Source organism: Ammospiza caudacuta, chromosome 1, assembly GCF_027887145.1.
Source record: "Ammospiza caudacuta isolate bAmmCau1 chromosome 1, bAmmCau1.pri, whole genome shotgun sequence".
NCBI classification, from domain to species: Eukaryota; Metazoa; Chordata; class Aves; order Passeriformes; family Passerellidae; genus Ammospiza; species Ammospiza caudacuta.
Window position 1 is genome coordinate 96,852,898 of NC_080593.1, and position 13,852 is coordinate 96,866,749.

At 41.6% G+C, this 13,852-nt stretch overlaps 1 protein-coding gene across 1 annotated transcript; it reads right to left on the reverse strand.

The window, feature by feature from the left end:
- Window positions 1–1,505: 1,505 nt before the first annotated feature.
- Window positions 1,506–7,233, reverse strand: TIMM21 (translocase of inner mitochondrial membrane 21). Its single transcript, XM_058805074.1, has 6 exons — window positions 6,791–7,233; window positions 5,529–5,591; window positions 5,332–5,429; window positions 3,981–4,054; window positions 2,086–2,191; window positions 1,506–1,993 (listed from the first exon to the last, which is right to left on the reverse strand). Exons 1-6 carry the CDS (start codon window positions 7,077–7,079, stop codon window positions 1,901–1,903), a joined length of 723 nt encoding a protein of 240 aa, XP_058661057.1. The 5' UTR covers window positions 7,080–7,233; the 3' UTR covers window positions 1,506–1,900.
- Between the last annotated feature and the right edge of the window lie 6,619 nt (window positions 7,234–13,852).

Here is a 13,852-nt window from a genome sequence, read left to right on the forward strand (position 1 = left end):
TGAAAATGTCATTCCTCTGGCTCTGACTTGCTAGCAGTGATTTTTTTCCCAACATTTTATTAACATGACACTTTTACTTGAGAAAGTAGCTGGCACGTGCTGTAAATTTTGTGTTCTCCCAGGAGAAAATGAAGCAAGAGCTTTAAAAAGGAAACAGTGAAATGGTTACTGCTCGTGTTTACCCACAACTGAAGGTGAACCTTTCAGATATTTTGCTATGCCCCAGCCTCACATCCTCCAGTGAGAGGAAGGAACACTGAGCTCCCTGCCACGGAAAAGGATCTCTGCACGACTTGCTGCTGGCGCACTGATTGAGTGAAACAGGGGCAGCTTCATAAGGAAAACTGAGGCTAACACACATCAGAATTACAAAAAGTAAAATTACAAAACATGTTTAAACTCAGCGAATGCAGCTGTTCCCCTCCAGTGAAAACTACCACCAGGAAAGATGATACTGCACAAGAGATCAATGTTCTCTATTCCAGATGTCTTGTTCAACTAATCTTCACCTAATTTTGATTAAGGTATCTCCATATATGTTTGCATATAACAGAATTTAAGAAAATTTTGTAAGCATGGGTGCCAGCCCACTCCATTGAAGACCAGGAGAACTTCAACCTCAGGACGAAAATGGAAAGAAGTTATGAGTTCCCAAAGCTTGAATACTCCTGAAATTTCGAGGGGCTTAAATAATCTTGCTGGTGATAAGTATCTAGCCAGTACAAAGTTGATAAATCAAGCTATGAAGTTTTTTTTTTCTTCACTGATGAGATGTTCTAGAAAAAGAATTCCAAAAAGCTTTCTCCCACTGACATTGGAAAGCATTTGAGCCTTGTATTTATCATTTGTTCAAATTAAGAACACTAACACATCTAAGGTCAGGTAAAGGTGGATTTCTTCTGCTACCTTTTGTCTTCATTTTATCAAGCATATTCTCAGCTTTTTCACAACACAGAAGTGATGTCCTTTGCAGCTATGTCCCCCTTTCATGAAATATACACAAACATCCTCGTAAATCTTAGCTAGAAAGGTTATGCAGGCAGTAAAAGAAAATAATGTGGAACACTTTACGGACGAAAGACATGCCCTGATAAACACCACATGTGTGTTTATCACATGTAGATGCAGGCAAGGTGGGAAAGACAGAAATTTAAATGGAATATTGTGGTTTTTAAAATATTTTGAAGGTAATGTCCAATCCAAATCCCTCCTGACACAGCTTGAGGCCATGTCCTCTTGTCCTGTCACTAGCTGCCTGGGAGAAATGGCCAACCTTCATCTTACTACAACCATGTGGAGCAGAATGGCAAACATCAGAAAGAGCAGACAGTAGTGATGTTCTGCTTGCTGGTAATTTATTTAGAAGACACCAATATTGAAGTCTTCAGTTGTTTGTTACGGGTGTGTGCCTCCACCATTCCTACCCTTACATGCCCAGATCTCTTTTGCATCACTACCATTTTACCTTCTTACCTACAAAGGTATCCAAAATGAAAACAGTAGACTTCTGTCTACAGTTAAACTAACCCTTTCTTTATTGCAGTGGTAGTGGGAAATCCAAGCCAAGGAAGACAAAAACTCCCCATCCAAACCTAAAACCTTGCAAAACTCAGGTCTTGGGTGTGCAGAGGTATTTTCCAGCAATAAAGTGTTTATTAGGAGACATTATTTTCCTATGTCAAGAATATCTACCATGATCCTTTGGCTATATTTCATTGGCTTCACTTTAAATCCCATATCTGTTATTATCAAAAGTCCTTAGTGGAGGCCCTGAAAGGCTACTTCCCTTGACACAGCCCTGAAGCTGCGAGACACAATTGGCAACACCACACAATCCATACGTAGGCTGGCTACAACCACATTTTCCAATGAGAGGTAAGGCAGCAGCTTTGATCGTTGGCTATCTGTTGTCCTCGATGACAATGGTTCTTCTTGGATAGGTCTCAACATCCACAAATATGTAGCGAACCTCAAATCTTCCTGTTTCAAGATTCTGGAAAGAAAAGAATTTCAGAGTGTTTTTTTCTCTTTGGTAGTTTAAATTCAAGACTAAGCTTGTCAGGAGTATCAAGCAATTGTACATACCTCTTTGACTTCCACATGGACTGTTCCCTGTTTCCCTGATTCAGTGCCCTCAATATAGAACTTCAAACGCATGTGTTTCAGTCCATCCTTTACGTATTCAATGTGACTAAAAACAGCAACACAAAACAAAAACCCAACCACCCAGCAAGAATACAGATTATATGCTAGTTAAGACTTCAAATTTAAACTTACTTAGAGGAGTTGCTTACTTATTTTGTAAGAAAGTGTATCCCGGTGGTGTCCTTATGCTACCTTGGCTTCCTTCTCTACTGCTCCTCTCAAGCTTTACTGTGAGTGCCTAAGGACTAGTGGAGTTAGAAGAGCTAATTAGCTGCTGAGCATTATGAGATTAAATGCTTAAATGTCCTCACCCCAGGCCTCCCCTCAAAACTGAAAAGCAATCCACTGCTGAAGACCATGGAAATTCCTTGTATTTATTCTAAAAAAACCCTGACTTGGAGATTTGGAGCCCGACATCTAGAAAGGGACCCCACATCACCAAGACTTCCAGAGTTCTTTTAGGCACTTAAAACTAAGTCAAGCCAAAACATACAGAGCATGTTTTTCCAAATTAATTATCAGGTTGGTTAAACCACATCAAAACGAACAGTTTACTATGTGCTTTACTTACTTTGGCCATAATTTTGTTCTGCTGAAATTGTGTAACTTTGGCACTGTTTGAGATCTCCAACCTAAATGCTGTTATTTAGACTGAAGTTGGGTTATGCTCACTTATTAAATAAATAGCACATCATTTTCAAAGTGACCACTTTGGGAAACTAATGATCCCATGAGGGTTCTGGTGCCAGTTTATGTTTCCTACTGAAATTATTAACTGCTGTTTAGCACCAATCTTTATTTCTATTAGGCATGCCCTGGTACACACTGTGAAATGAACTTCCAATACAATTTAAAGTGACATGATGGGGTAGAGAGAACAAATATGAACAAAGAGCCTTACTGCAGTAAATTTACATTCAAGGTGTTCATACACAAAAAACCCTGTAGATTTTTGAGACAAATATTTGAAATCATTCTTATACTGCAGATGCAAACTCTACAATCATATCCCAGTTCTCAGCTCAAAAATTTGTTTAAAATACAAGGCATTCAAAATTATGGAAATTAAATACTAGGAAAGCTGATTCATAGTAAATTTACTTATTTACAGACATGTGCTCAGAATGTTTGTGCACATCAATTTAATTTAGCAGCTTCACTTTAAACATTATTTCACAGAGTCTGGTGAAGAGATAAAGCTTCAACGAGTAAAAGACACTTTCATCAGACAAAATAAAAAAATCTCAATTTCATGGTTCAACCTGTGTCTGGGTTTACGTGTCTCGTTCTATATAAAACCTCATTGAATATATTCCTGCTAAATAACCCAATAAAGCAGGGAGAACTTACGTTTTGTAAGAAATAATTCTGTTGTTTCTTTCAAAAGGAAAGTAATAGAGACACTCATGAAAGGTTTAGGTGATAGATGTTCTGTTAAATACACAGTAAAGATGTTGCCTCAAGTACCAAAAAGCATTTTGTGTATCAGTTCAGTATAGTTTCAGACTGAAAACTTCTGTCAGATTACTGCTCCCCCATGCAAGCCTAGGCCTCTGTACTACTCTTTTCAGACTCATCCTGTTTTTTGGAGAGCTCTGTGTCTACCACAATGATATAGCTTTTTTTGAGGCACTCAGAATTGGCATCTTATATTCTACATACATTGTACTTAGTGGTGTACAGCACACAAGAGGTACTGGAAAAAACTTCTCTGTTCAATCAAAAGTGACAGGATGTGTCACATACAGTTCATCACTCCAGAACTAACTTGTGATCCAAAAATATCTTTGCTGTGCAAAAACTGATGTCTTTATGGGGCAAACACCAAGGGGTACCTGACATGCTGTCGTCTTCCTCTTCTTGTTGCCTCTCCATAACCTTTGATAGAGTCACCAAAAACGGCAATTATCTACAAGACAAAAGAGGTTTGAGCTGTCAGAAAGGATCACATATAAACAGGTATTCCAGTATCAGCTCCTGCCTCTGCTGTAAATGCATCTTCTTTTAACAAAATGCCCCTGGAGAATTTAACATGTCAAGAATAGAAGCATTTATGAAAGAAAACAGTTTAAGGAAAACACCTCTGTATTCCAGTCCTTTTTATTCTTTACAGTGCTGTATTAAATGTCTAAAATAAATCCTATTGATATCCTCCATTTGTTCTCTAAGAAGAAGACATGTAAACTGACGTATTGTGTAAAAAGAAAAAAAAAGCCCAAAATATTTGCTCACGTTTCCTCCAAGAGACTATATTTCAAAGCTGAAAATGCAAATGCACTCCCCTTCATATTATCTAAAAACCACTACTGAATAAGAAATTTAGTAATCTTTTTTCTGATCTATAGAGTCAGAGTAAAACAACTTAGTCGTAAATGTACTTTTAATTTGGTTAGAAGGGGAGGTTAAGCTTTACTCTGAAAGCACTGGAAAGAAGTTTTAATTCTACAAACTCGTTCTAAAGCAGTCTTCTTTTTTATTTGAGCAACAACTTGTCTCTTAATTTCTAGGTTATCCTCAAAGGCATCTGTGGCAACCTTGTTTGAAGGATGTTTTGTCTGAAGTAGGTTTTTTTTTTAAAAATCTGGTTTCATACTGGTTTTTGTTTACACATAGCTATGAAAACTGTGTGATCCCATGACTGTTCTACAGTTAGCCAAAAGGATGCTAATTGTGCTCCAAATGAAAAATTTAAATTCCTGGGTATCAGCACAGTGCCTCACAGAGTGACAGAACCATAGTGAGGCGTCACAATAGAGTAAGTGTGCTGAGAAAAGGCAGCAGGTAAGATCTACAGAGCTTAGTGGGACCAGTGGCCTCTCTGACCCGCAGAATTCAAGTGCTGCATTTAGCAGGCAATCAGAAAAGTCCCCAAGACTTTCTGTATGGTGACACAAGCACATGCTCTGAAGGGCACACTGTATTTATATCAGTTTTTGTTCTGTGGCACAGTTAGTTGGCTTCTAGCAGGCTAGTTCAGACAAGCTCAATGCTTGCACTGACTTGTCCTAAGGGAGGCTTGGCTCTGGAGCTGAGCCACCCCATGCCAGCTAAAAGCACTGGCAGATCTGCTCAAGCACCACGTGGGGCTTCACGTAGCTTGTGAGATTCCTTGCACAAACTTTTGACTTGAAGAGAGACAGTAACTACTGAGAAACAAAAAGTTAGGACTAAAGTTCAAAAACCAACCTCAGGGTGAGATCTGCATTTCTCCAAGGCATCTCCATAGATCTTATTTGGACTAGAAGAAGAAAACAGCTCTTTAAAAATCACATAGAACAAACCACCTGTAACAGAAACAACATCAGATGGAATGTAAACTTTTCAAACCAGGTGGAATTAATGAAAAGTGTCTTCTAATAAAGAATGTAATTTAAAAGAATAACCTGTAACACCAATTCCAACAAGCACCACAATAAAATAGGTAAAGTCTCTTCCAGCTTCTTTCACTGAAATTAAACAGAAAACAACACATAAGTAACAACCTTGGATAATAACACTTGTATGACTTTCTTACATAAATATTCTTTTGTTAGTCTGTAGCTCAAATAACATTTTAGCAGAAGAAAAAATTCCAGTAACAGTTTCCTTAATGCCTCATTGATGTAAAAGAGACCATGGAACATCTCTTATATTGTACAGGGCATGTTTACATCTCTGTGTTAAGCCTCATTACTTTGTTTGCCAGATGTTTTCAAGATCTAAAGTAGCAATTACTACTACTTTTTGGGTGCATGAGAGCCAGATTTTTCAGGAACTAATGAGGGATTTAGCACTGCAGTATTCACGCTACCACGTAAACCCACAACCACTGAAAAATCCTTATGCAAAGAAAAGAAGTAAAAATAAAAAAGTAAAAGCTTATAAGTTGCACACACTGAAAAGAACTGATTTTATGAATTTGCAATCAACAGTAAAATAAAAAGGGGAATATTACACCAAAATAATTTTTAACATTAACTGCTGTTTGTCTGATTAGTTTTTATCTTTCAATTTTGATCGAAAGTACAAGTGTCAGTATATACCACAAAATAAGTCATAGGAGATTCTCTATTTCAAACTATTTGAGTACTTGGAAAGAGACTACTATCTTTTAGCGATAAAGTGGAGTACAAGTTATGGAGGAAACATTAATAACTATTTCTCTTGCAGTCTTCTAATCAGTTGAAGGTGTTTTTTGTAAGTAATTTCAAAGTGCTTAAATTTTCTGAGGCTAATTATGTAGTAACCACTTTTCACTGAAGTGAATGAGACCAACTAAAGTGAAGGCAATCCATAAGGAAACTACCATCACATGTAGAGCTTTGACAATTTTGTTGAAGGTGAACTTATTTCAACAGCTGTACAGACAGGCCGCATGTGACAGGTTTTCCTTCTGAAATGGAAAATGAGACGCTATTATATCTTGTCCCTGATAATTATTTACATCAACAGGCTATTTAGAAGAAGTCATATAATTTATTCTGATTGTGCAATGCATACAGAGAAGTGTAACATCTGCTCCAAACAATATGATGGGAAAGGAAAGCAGCTTGGTATGCTGAGATCTTTTTTTTCTAGATACTTGATGTTTGGAACTAGAAAACTTTAGCTGCAGAAGGAACCGTCTCCGGCCCTTCGGAACAGCACACAGCATCCTCCGCCTTACCTTTCTGAGCCGCCGACACCAGCGTTTCCTCGTTCAGCGCCCTTTGCACGGACACATCCTTGCTATTACCTCCCGGTTTTGCAGCTTTCAGCCCTCCCGCCCGCGTCCCGAAGCTCTGCCGGGCGGCGCCGAGCAGCAGCGGGGGCTGGTGCCGCCAGCCCGGGCAGGAGCAGGAGCAGGAGCGGGTGCCGGGCCCCAGGAGGGCCCACCCGCGAGTGGCGAGCAGCCAGCGGCCCAGGCAGCCCCGCCCGAGGGCCGCGGGCAGCGTCCGGGGCAGCACGCCGGGCATGGCTCCCGCCGCCCGCACACGGCACGGCCGGGGCACGAACGGAGAGTTTGTGCCGCTCGCCCGGGAAGTGTCTGGGCAGCCTCCCGCTCCGAGCGGCCGCTGCTTCAGCTCAGGAGCCCACCTGAACCTTTATCGCCGGCAGCCGCCGCTGGCCGCTGCCCCGGCGGAAATATTTGGGACGGCGGAGCAGAGAGCGGCGGCGGCGGGCGCTGGGAGCCGTAGTTTGAGCGGGCTCCCTCTCCCGCCCGCCGCTGGGAGCGGCTCGCAGCGAGGTCACTACAGCGCCCGCCATGCCCAGCGCCTCCGCCGCCGCCGGCACAGCCCGCCCTCCGCGGGCGGGGACCCCCGGCTCCATTCTGGGGTGGGAAGGCGGCGGGCAGCTCTCCGCGCATGCGGTGCCGGTCACCCTTGTAAAGCTGTGTTTTCATACGTATTTTTCTTGGTCTTGCACACATATATGTGTTAAAGTGATGCATTGAGGTTTCCGCGGATGGAGACGGCTCGAGGGATCTGGGCAGGCTAAATCGATGGGCTGAGATGGACCGGCATGAAGTTCAACAAGGCCAAGTGTCGGGTCCTGCTCACAAGAACCCCAGGCAGTGCTGGGGACAGAGTGGCTGGAACGGTGCTGGTGGAAAAGGACGTGAGCCAGTGTGTGCCCAGGTGGCCAAAGCCAATGGCTTCCTGGCCTGTATCAAAAGCTGTGTTGTGAGCAGGACTAGGAAGGAGATTGTCCCACTGTAGTTGGCACTGTTGAGGCCACACCTTGAGTACTGTGTTGAGTTTTGAAGCCCTCGATTTAAGAAGGACATTGAGCTGCTGGAGCAGGTCCAGAGAAGGGCAATGGAGCTGGTGAAGCTGTAGCACAAGTTTTATGAGGAGTGGCTGAGGGAGCTGGGGATGTTTAGCTTGGAGAAAAGGAGGCTCAGGGGGACTTCATCACTCTTTACAAATCCCTGGAAGGAGGCTGTGCCCGGGTGGGAGACGGCCTGCTCTCCGAGAAGAGGAAATGGCCTCAAGTTGTTTCAGGGGAGGTTTAGGTTGGACATTAAGAATTTCTTCACAGAAAAGTCGATTAGGCATTGGGATGGGCTGCTCAGGGAGGTGGTGGAACCACCAACCCTGGAGATGTTTAAGGAAAAACTGGTATTGACACATAGTCGAATTGACACAGTGCTGTGGTGTAATTGACATGGTGGTGCTCAGTCATAGGTTGAACTAAGTAATCTCAGAGGTATTTTCCAAGCTAACCAGTTCTGTGATTCTGAGACCTGAGAACACAGTGCCCGAGAGCCCCGAGCTCCCTGTGGGCCGGGGTAGGTGCTCGTATGCTCATGGCGGCAACACCGCCGTTCCCGGGACGTTAACGCTTCCCGGGTCCCCGCACGGCCGTGCTCCAGCCCCGCCTTCCCCAGCCCGCGCTCCGGGCACCGCCTCCCTCGGGCTGCCGCCGTCCCACCCCGCCCCAGGGCGTACCACGGGAGGCGGCAGCGCTTGTTCCTCCCCTGCCCTCCCCGCCGGGGGTGCGAGGCCGCCGCTGTCCCGCGGCGCAGCGGCCATGGCGACGGGCCGTGGCAGGTAACCGAGAGCGCGCCGAGCGGGACTCCGCCGGTCCGGGGCTGCCTGCTCGGCCTTCTTCACCTTTTCTGGGGAGGGTGGCTTGCTGTTTTCCCTCAGCTCCCATCGCTCCTCTGGGAAAGTTAGTTCACCTGCACCAAGGCTCTGGTTTCTAGCTCTTTACTCTTCACGGCCAGGGCTGTGGGCGTAGGGCTCTCCCCTCCCTTCCCCTGGCCCTATGGACGCCTTGCAGCGGGAAAACGCTGGTGTTGCAGGTGCACGGAGGCCTGGGTTTAGGTTTAACACTTTTTTTTGTTTTCTGCCTGGAAGAGGGAGCTTAAACTTCGATATGTGCTTCAGCTTGGAGGAGATGTTATAATGAGAATACACAAAATTAGTTTAATGTCTACTTTATGTGGTTAGGTCTCTGTAATAAATAGGAGGATTTCACTGTGGAAGGTGTGATTACCTTAATTCTTACAGTGCAGGTTTAGCTTTCAAAATTTTAAAGCATCAGTCTGAGAGGCCAAGTTGAGAAAGCAGATTTTTCTGCTAGCCCATTTCTTCAACCTTGAGTTTCAGAGCAGTTTCATTCCCCCTGCTGTTTTTTGTTTGTGTTTGTTTTTTTTTTTTTTTTTTAACCTGCAAATGGATTGAGGTAATACCCACCTTTTAAAAAGACTGAAATGGTTAGCTGAGGGAACAAAACCCAACCAACCCATGTCAAAACATTATTGTTATTTTTGTTTATCCCCAGATACACTCTAACACGTGGAGGAGACAGGTGTTATCACTACTTAAAACTTTATGTTAATTGAAATGTTACTCGAAAGACAATGGTTTGCTGACCATCAAAAAACCAGGGCACATTGCAAGTATTATGTGAAAGTGTGAAAGTGAAATACTGGTATGAAACTGAGCCACACAGGTTGAAGGCTAATGAAAAAGCAATTGAAGTTGTTATGTTTCTTACATAAGATGATCTCAGTGGTTCTAGAAGTTTCTAAAGAGGGGGTGTAACAGCTGTCATTGATTTTATCTTAGGCTTATCTGCCCAAGCTGTGTCAATGCAATGTAAAAGCATTCTGTTAATGCTAATTTAAAATCTTAGCACACACAGTACTTGAAAAGGAATTTATGGATTGGGTTTGCTGTTTGTTTCTTCACACCTTGAGAATATTTTTGTTTTGGAAGATGCAAAAGTTCTGCAGTTTTTTTTGTTTTTTAATTGAAGCTTACAAAAACAATAGCTGTTACATTAAACTTTTTGAGGCATGTGTGGGCAAAATGTTTCTTTCCTCAGATATTTCTCCCTGGGGTAAAGGTAGGGGGGGTGGTTTAAATGAGCAATAAGGACTGAATACAGGCTATCCAGGTTATGCTTGTCCAAGTTAGTGTGTTTTAAAATCCAGAATCCAGCTTCTTATCAGAATTAGTCTGTGAAGTTGTGTCCCTATAGAGCGTGCCCAAACTCTCTGCTTTCAGCGTGGATTCAGGGCAGAATAGCCTGGGATGTGCTGCCCTGAAACATACAGAAGTGATAGCTCTGCTGCTGTTGATCACAACTTGTGTCTCTAAATCCCTTTAATGGCTGTTTGTTAGTGCCTCATCATCTAGGAGTTCTTGATAATGATACATGAGTAAAACCCTTGTTTGATCTCCAGGTTCTATTATATTTATTATAAGACTACTTTTTTGTAGTTGTTAATTTAGTTGGTCTGTCAGTGATTGGCACCCAGGCTGAAATGTGCATGTCTTTTTGTTAAGCTTATAACAATTCTCAGTAAAATGTCTTGGATTGTTTTTTTTTTTTTTTTTTTTGCATAGTGCAGTTGACAATGTAGACCAGAGTTGTTAATTTCTTTTTATTTTATTTTTCTTTGAGCTTAAATCAATCTTAAATCAACATCAGTAGGTATTAAATTTATATGGTAGCCATATAGTTTAAAAATAGCTATTCCACCCTCCCCCATATGGATTTTTTTCTTAGAAACCCCGAGCTGGTTTGGCCAGGTGTTGGAAATCTGCTGGCAATTTAAAACATCAGTAATGCAGTGAATGGGGAGCAGTGCCTGCTTGGTGTATTTGGTTTAAGATTGAAACTCTGTCTCCATTTTTCTCTATAGATTAATGATAGTATGTGTTTGCAATTACAGCTTATGAAGTCCTTCCTATCAGAAAACTTGGAAAAATGTATGAGCAGTTGGATTGTGAGAATTTGTGTTAGAAATATGCAAAGTTCCTTTCTTTTCTATCCAAATTGTGATGTGGAAGTGTTTCCAAAATAGGTTCTTTCAGTGTGATGTGCAAGAGGCCAGTCCAGACACAGGGTTGAGGTAGTTGATATATTTACAGTTCTGCACAGAAGGGGATGCTGGGTGGTGAATCCACAAAGCCGGCACACCAGCTGTCGAAACATTTTACTATTTTATACATTTTAGCTGAGGAAGGAATTAGTTTTCATTGGCTACCAGTTACATAATTATCTTATTAATTAGTTTTCTGTCTTCTATTGGATAATGATTCTCTTCCTTCTCATGCTAATTACTTTGCATGTTCAGTCTTTATCTTTTTTGAGCCAGTGAGTTTCTTGGGTCAGTGACTGCAATCTCACGTTTCTGGAAGCTGGGGCTGATTTCAGCACAATTGCTGAGTTGGCTGTAATAGTTTCCTCCTTATCTTGGGAGTTGTTCCAGGTATCCTTGTGGCCTGTAAATTCTGCATTCTTTGTGCCACTAGCAGTGGCCATCCTTCTTCCCAAGCTTTGTTAACCTCCCCCTAGGTCTGAAATCAGTGAAGCATGTCAAGCTCTAAACCTTAACAAAGTAATTCTACCCACAAGTAATTTATCTGTCTAACATCTGGACATCCCTTGGAGCTTGCTAGCTGCCCTCTGTTTCATGGATTAAATCTCCTTCCTTGCTGTTCAAGCAAGTAAAGAAGATGGTATAGTATGAAAGTATACAAATTCTTTTTTAACCGCGTTTTTGAGGAAGTTTCAACGTATTGTTTTTATCTGGTATCTTTTAATAATTTAGCGGAGTTGGGTGGCTCAAAAATGTCTCTGGATTAATGTTGTGAAACAGAAGATTAATCAGTGAGTTTGACTTACTGCAGGGGCCTCAGTGGGAGCTTGTTTGTGGTGGCCAAGCAGTGGTGCTGCTGTCTAAGGATAGTAGATCTCCACAGGATTCAAACTGATTTGAGGGAACACTATTATTCCCTTTGCCTGCTGTGAGAGATCTATCACAGGATTGACAGCTGTGAGTTTAAATCTGAATCTTCCTCATGCCAGGTATTTTAACTTGGGTGTAATTGTTCAAATAATAATGGTTGTCATGTGATGTATTCCCTGCATCCTGCATTGGTTGAAATATTGTGTCTAAGTGTGCACAGTATGTGTATTTCTTCATTTTGTGAATATGTGACTCTTAACAGCTTTTCCTTCTTACAAGTAGGTTAAGGACCTTTGCTGCCAGGCCTAGGGAATGTTCTGAAACTGTAAATGCTGGAATTAAAAGTCTGTACTTGACACCTCCCGTAAAACCGAAACCAAGTGTGCGCATTGAGAGGTGAGTATGTCTTTAGGAGTAAGAGTGGAAGTCCCCCTGTAAGCTATCTTTTGACTGCTTGCAGTAATTATTTTCATATCTTAGCGATTTCTAGGTCAGATACTCTGAGTTGAAAAGATTTGCTTTCCTGGCCTACTTTAGGATTCTGTGTCCACATTCTAACGTTTTCTGGTGTGGTTTTCCTTTGTGTTTTCTAAGTTCATAAGGAATATGTACGTTTTCCAAGCCATGTGAAGCCTTCAGCAACTCCTTTGCAAGTCATGGGCAATGTTGTTCCTTGAGAATAAAAATTGGTATTTTATTCCTTCAATGAAAGCCAGTTCAGAATTAAACTACTTCTGTTTCTCTTGGTTATTGGTAGTCATCAAGTGGATCTTAGTGTATAGAGAGGCTGAGAATGGTGGATTTGGATGAGGGGAGAGGAATAAGTGGCTGCTGCATATTTGCTACAAGGTAAATGTTTCTCTTCCTGTTTGATGGTGAAAAGGCACTTTCAGTACAATTGAGAGTTTTCTTTTTGAAAATTAGTTACATTTTTACACAAAAAATTTCTAAGAATATATTACCTGAAAAACTAATTAGTTTTCCTTGTTTTATACATTTGATATTGTGATGGTGTTCACAGGGGTCCAAGGAAGAGGGAAGAGACGAGGATCTGACTCCATGTTTCAGAAGGCTTGATTTATTATTTTATGATATATATTATATTAAAACTATACTAAAAGAATAGAAGAAAGGATTTCATCAGAAGGCTAGCTAAGACTAGAAAAAGAAAGAATGGTAACAAAGGCTTGTGTCTTGGACAGAGAGTCCGAGCCAGCTGACTGTGATTGGCCATTAATTAGCAACAACCACATGAGACCAATCACAAATGCACCTGTTGCATTCCACAGCAGCAGATAACCATTGTTTACATTTTGTTCCTGAGGCTTCTCAGCTTCTTGGGAGAAAAAATCCTAAGGAAAGGATTTTTCAGAAAATAAAATGGCTACATGATAGCTTTCTGTGTATTGCTTTCTCTGTTTTGCATTGGATGGCCAGTTTAATATTTCAGTGCTGTCAGATGGGTGCAATGGTGAGAGAAAAAAGGAAAAAAATCCTTTCAGCTTCCTTCAGAAGAAAAAGAATATGGTTGAAAATTCTGGATCAAGTGTGTTATTTTAGCTAATCTAATGCCTTTTAAGGTATCACTTCTAAATTATCTCTGGAATGAGTGCACTAACTGCTTTGGGCTTTGGGCAGTGTATAACTTATTTCACATAAAAACAGTGCCGGTTTTGGCATGTTGCTTCTATGTCAATGCAACTAAGATTCTGAGTTTAATACAAACACTGAGATATTGGCATTATCATGCTACCCTTTAAAGCTCTCTGCTTCTGAAATAGTGTTATAAATCAACAAGTGTTGCAAATAGCCCAGTTGTAAAAGGACAAGAGGCACACCTGGAGCACTGACTTTCAAAGCACCTTTTATTTTCAGTGGTGATTTTGATGTGACCATACTCAATGCTCAAGGACGTTAGAGTATAAAATGCATGTATTTTAAACTCTGTGCAGTTATGAGGTACTGCTCAAATGGTATGGGGTTCCTGTCTGTTAATGCAGAAATCACATTGGCTCATCTCCAGGGTATATTCTGCTTGCC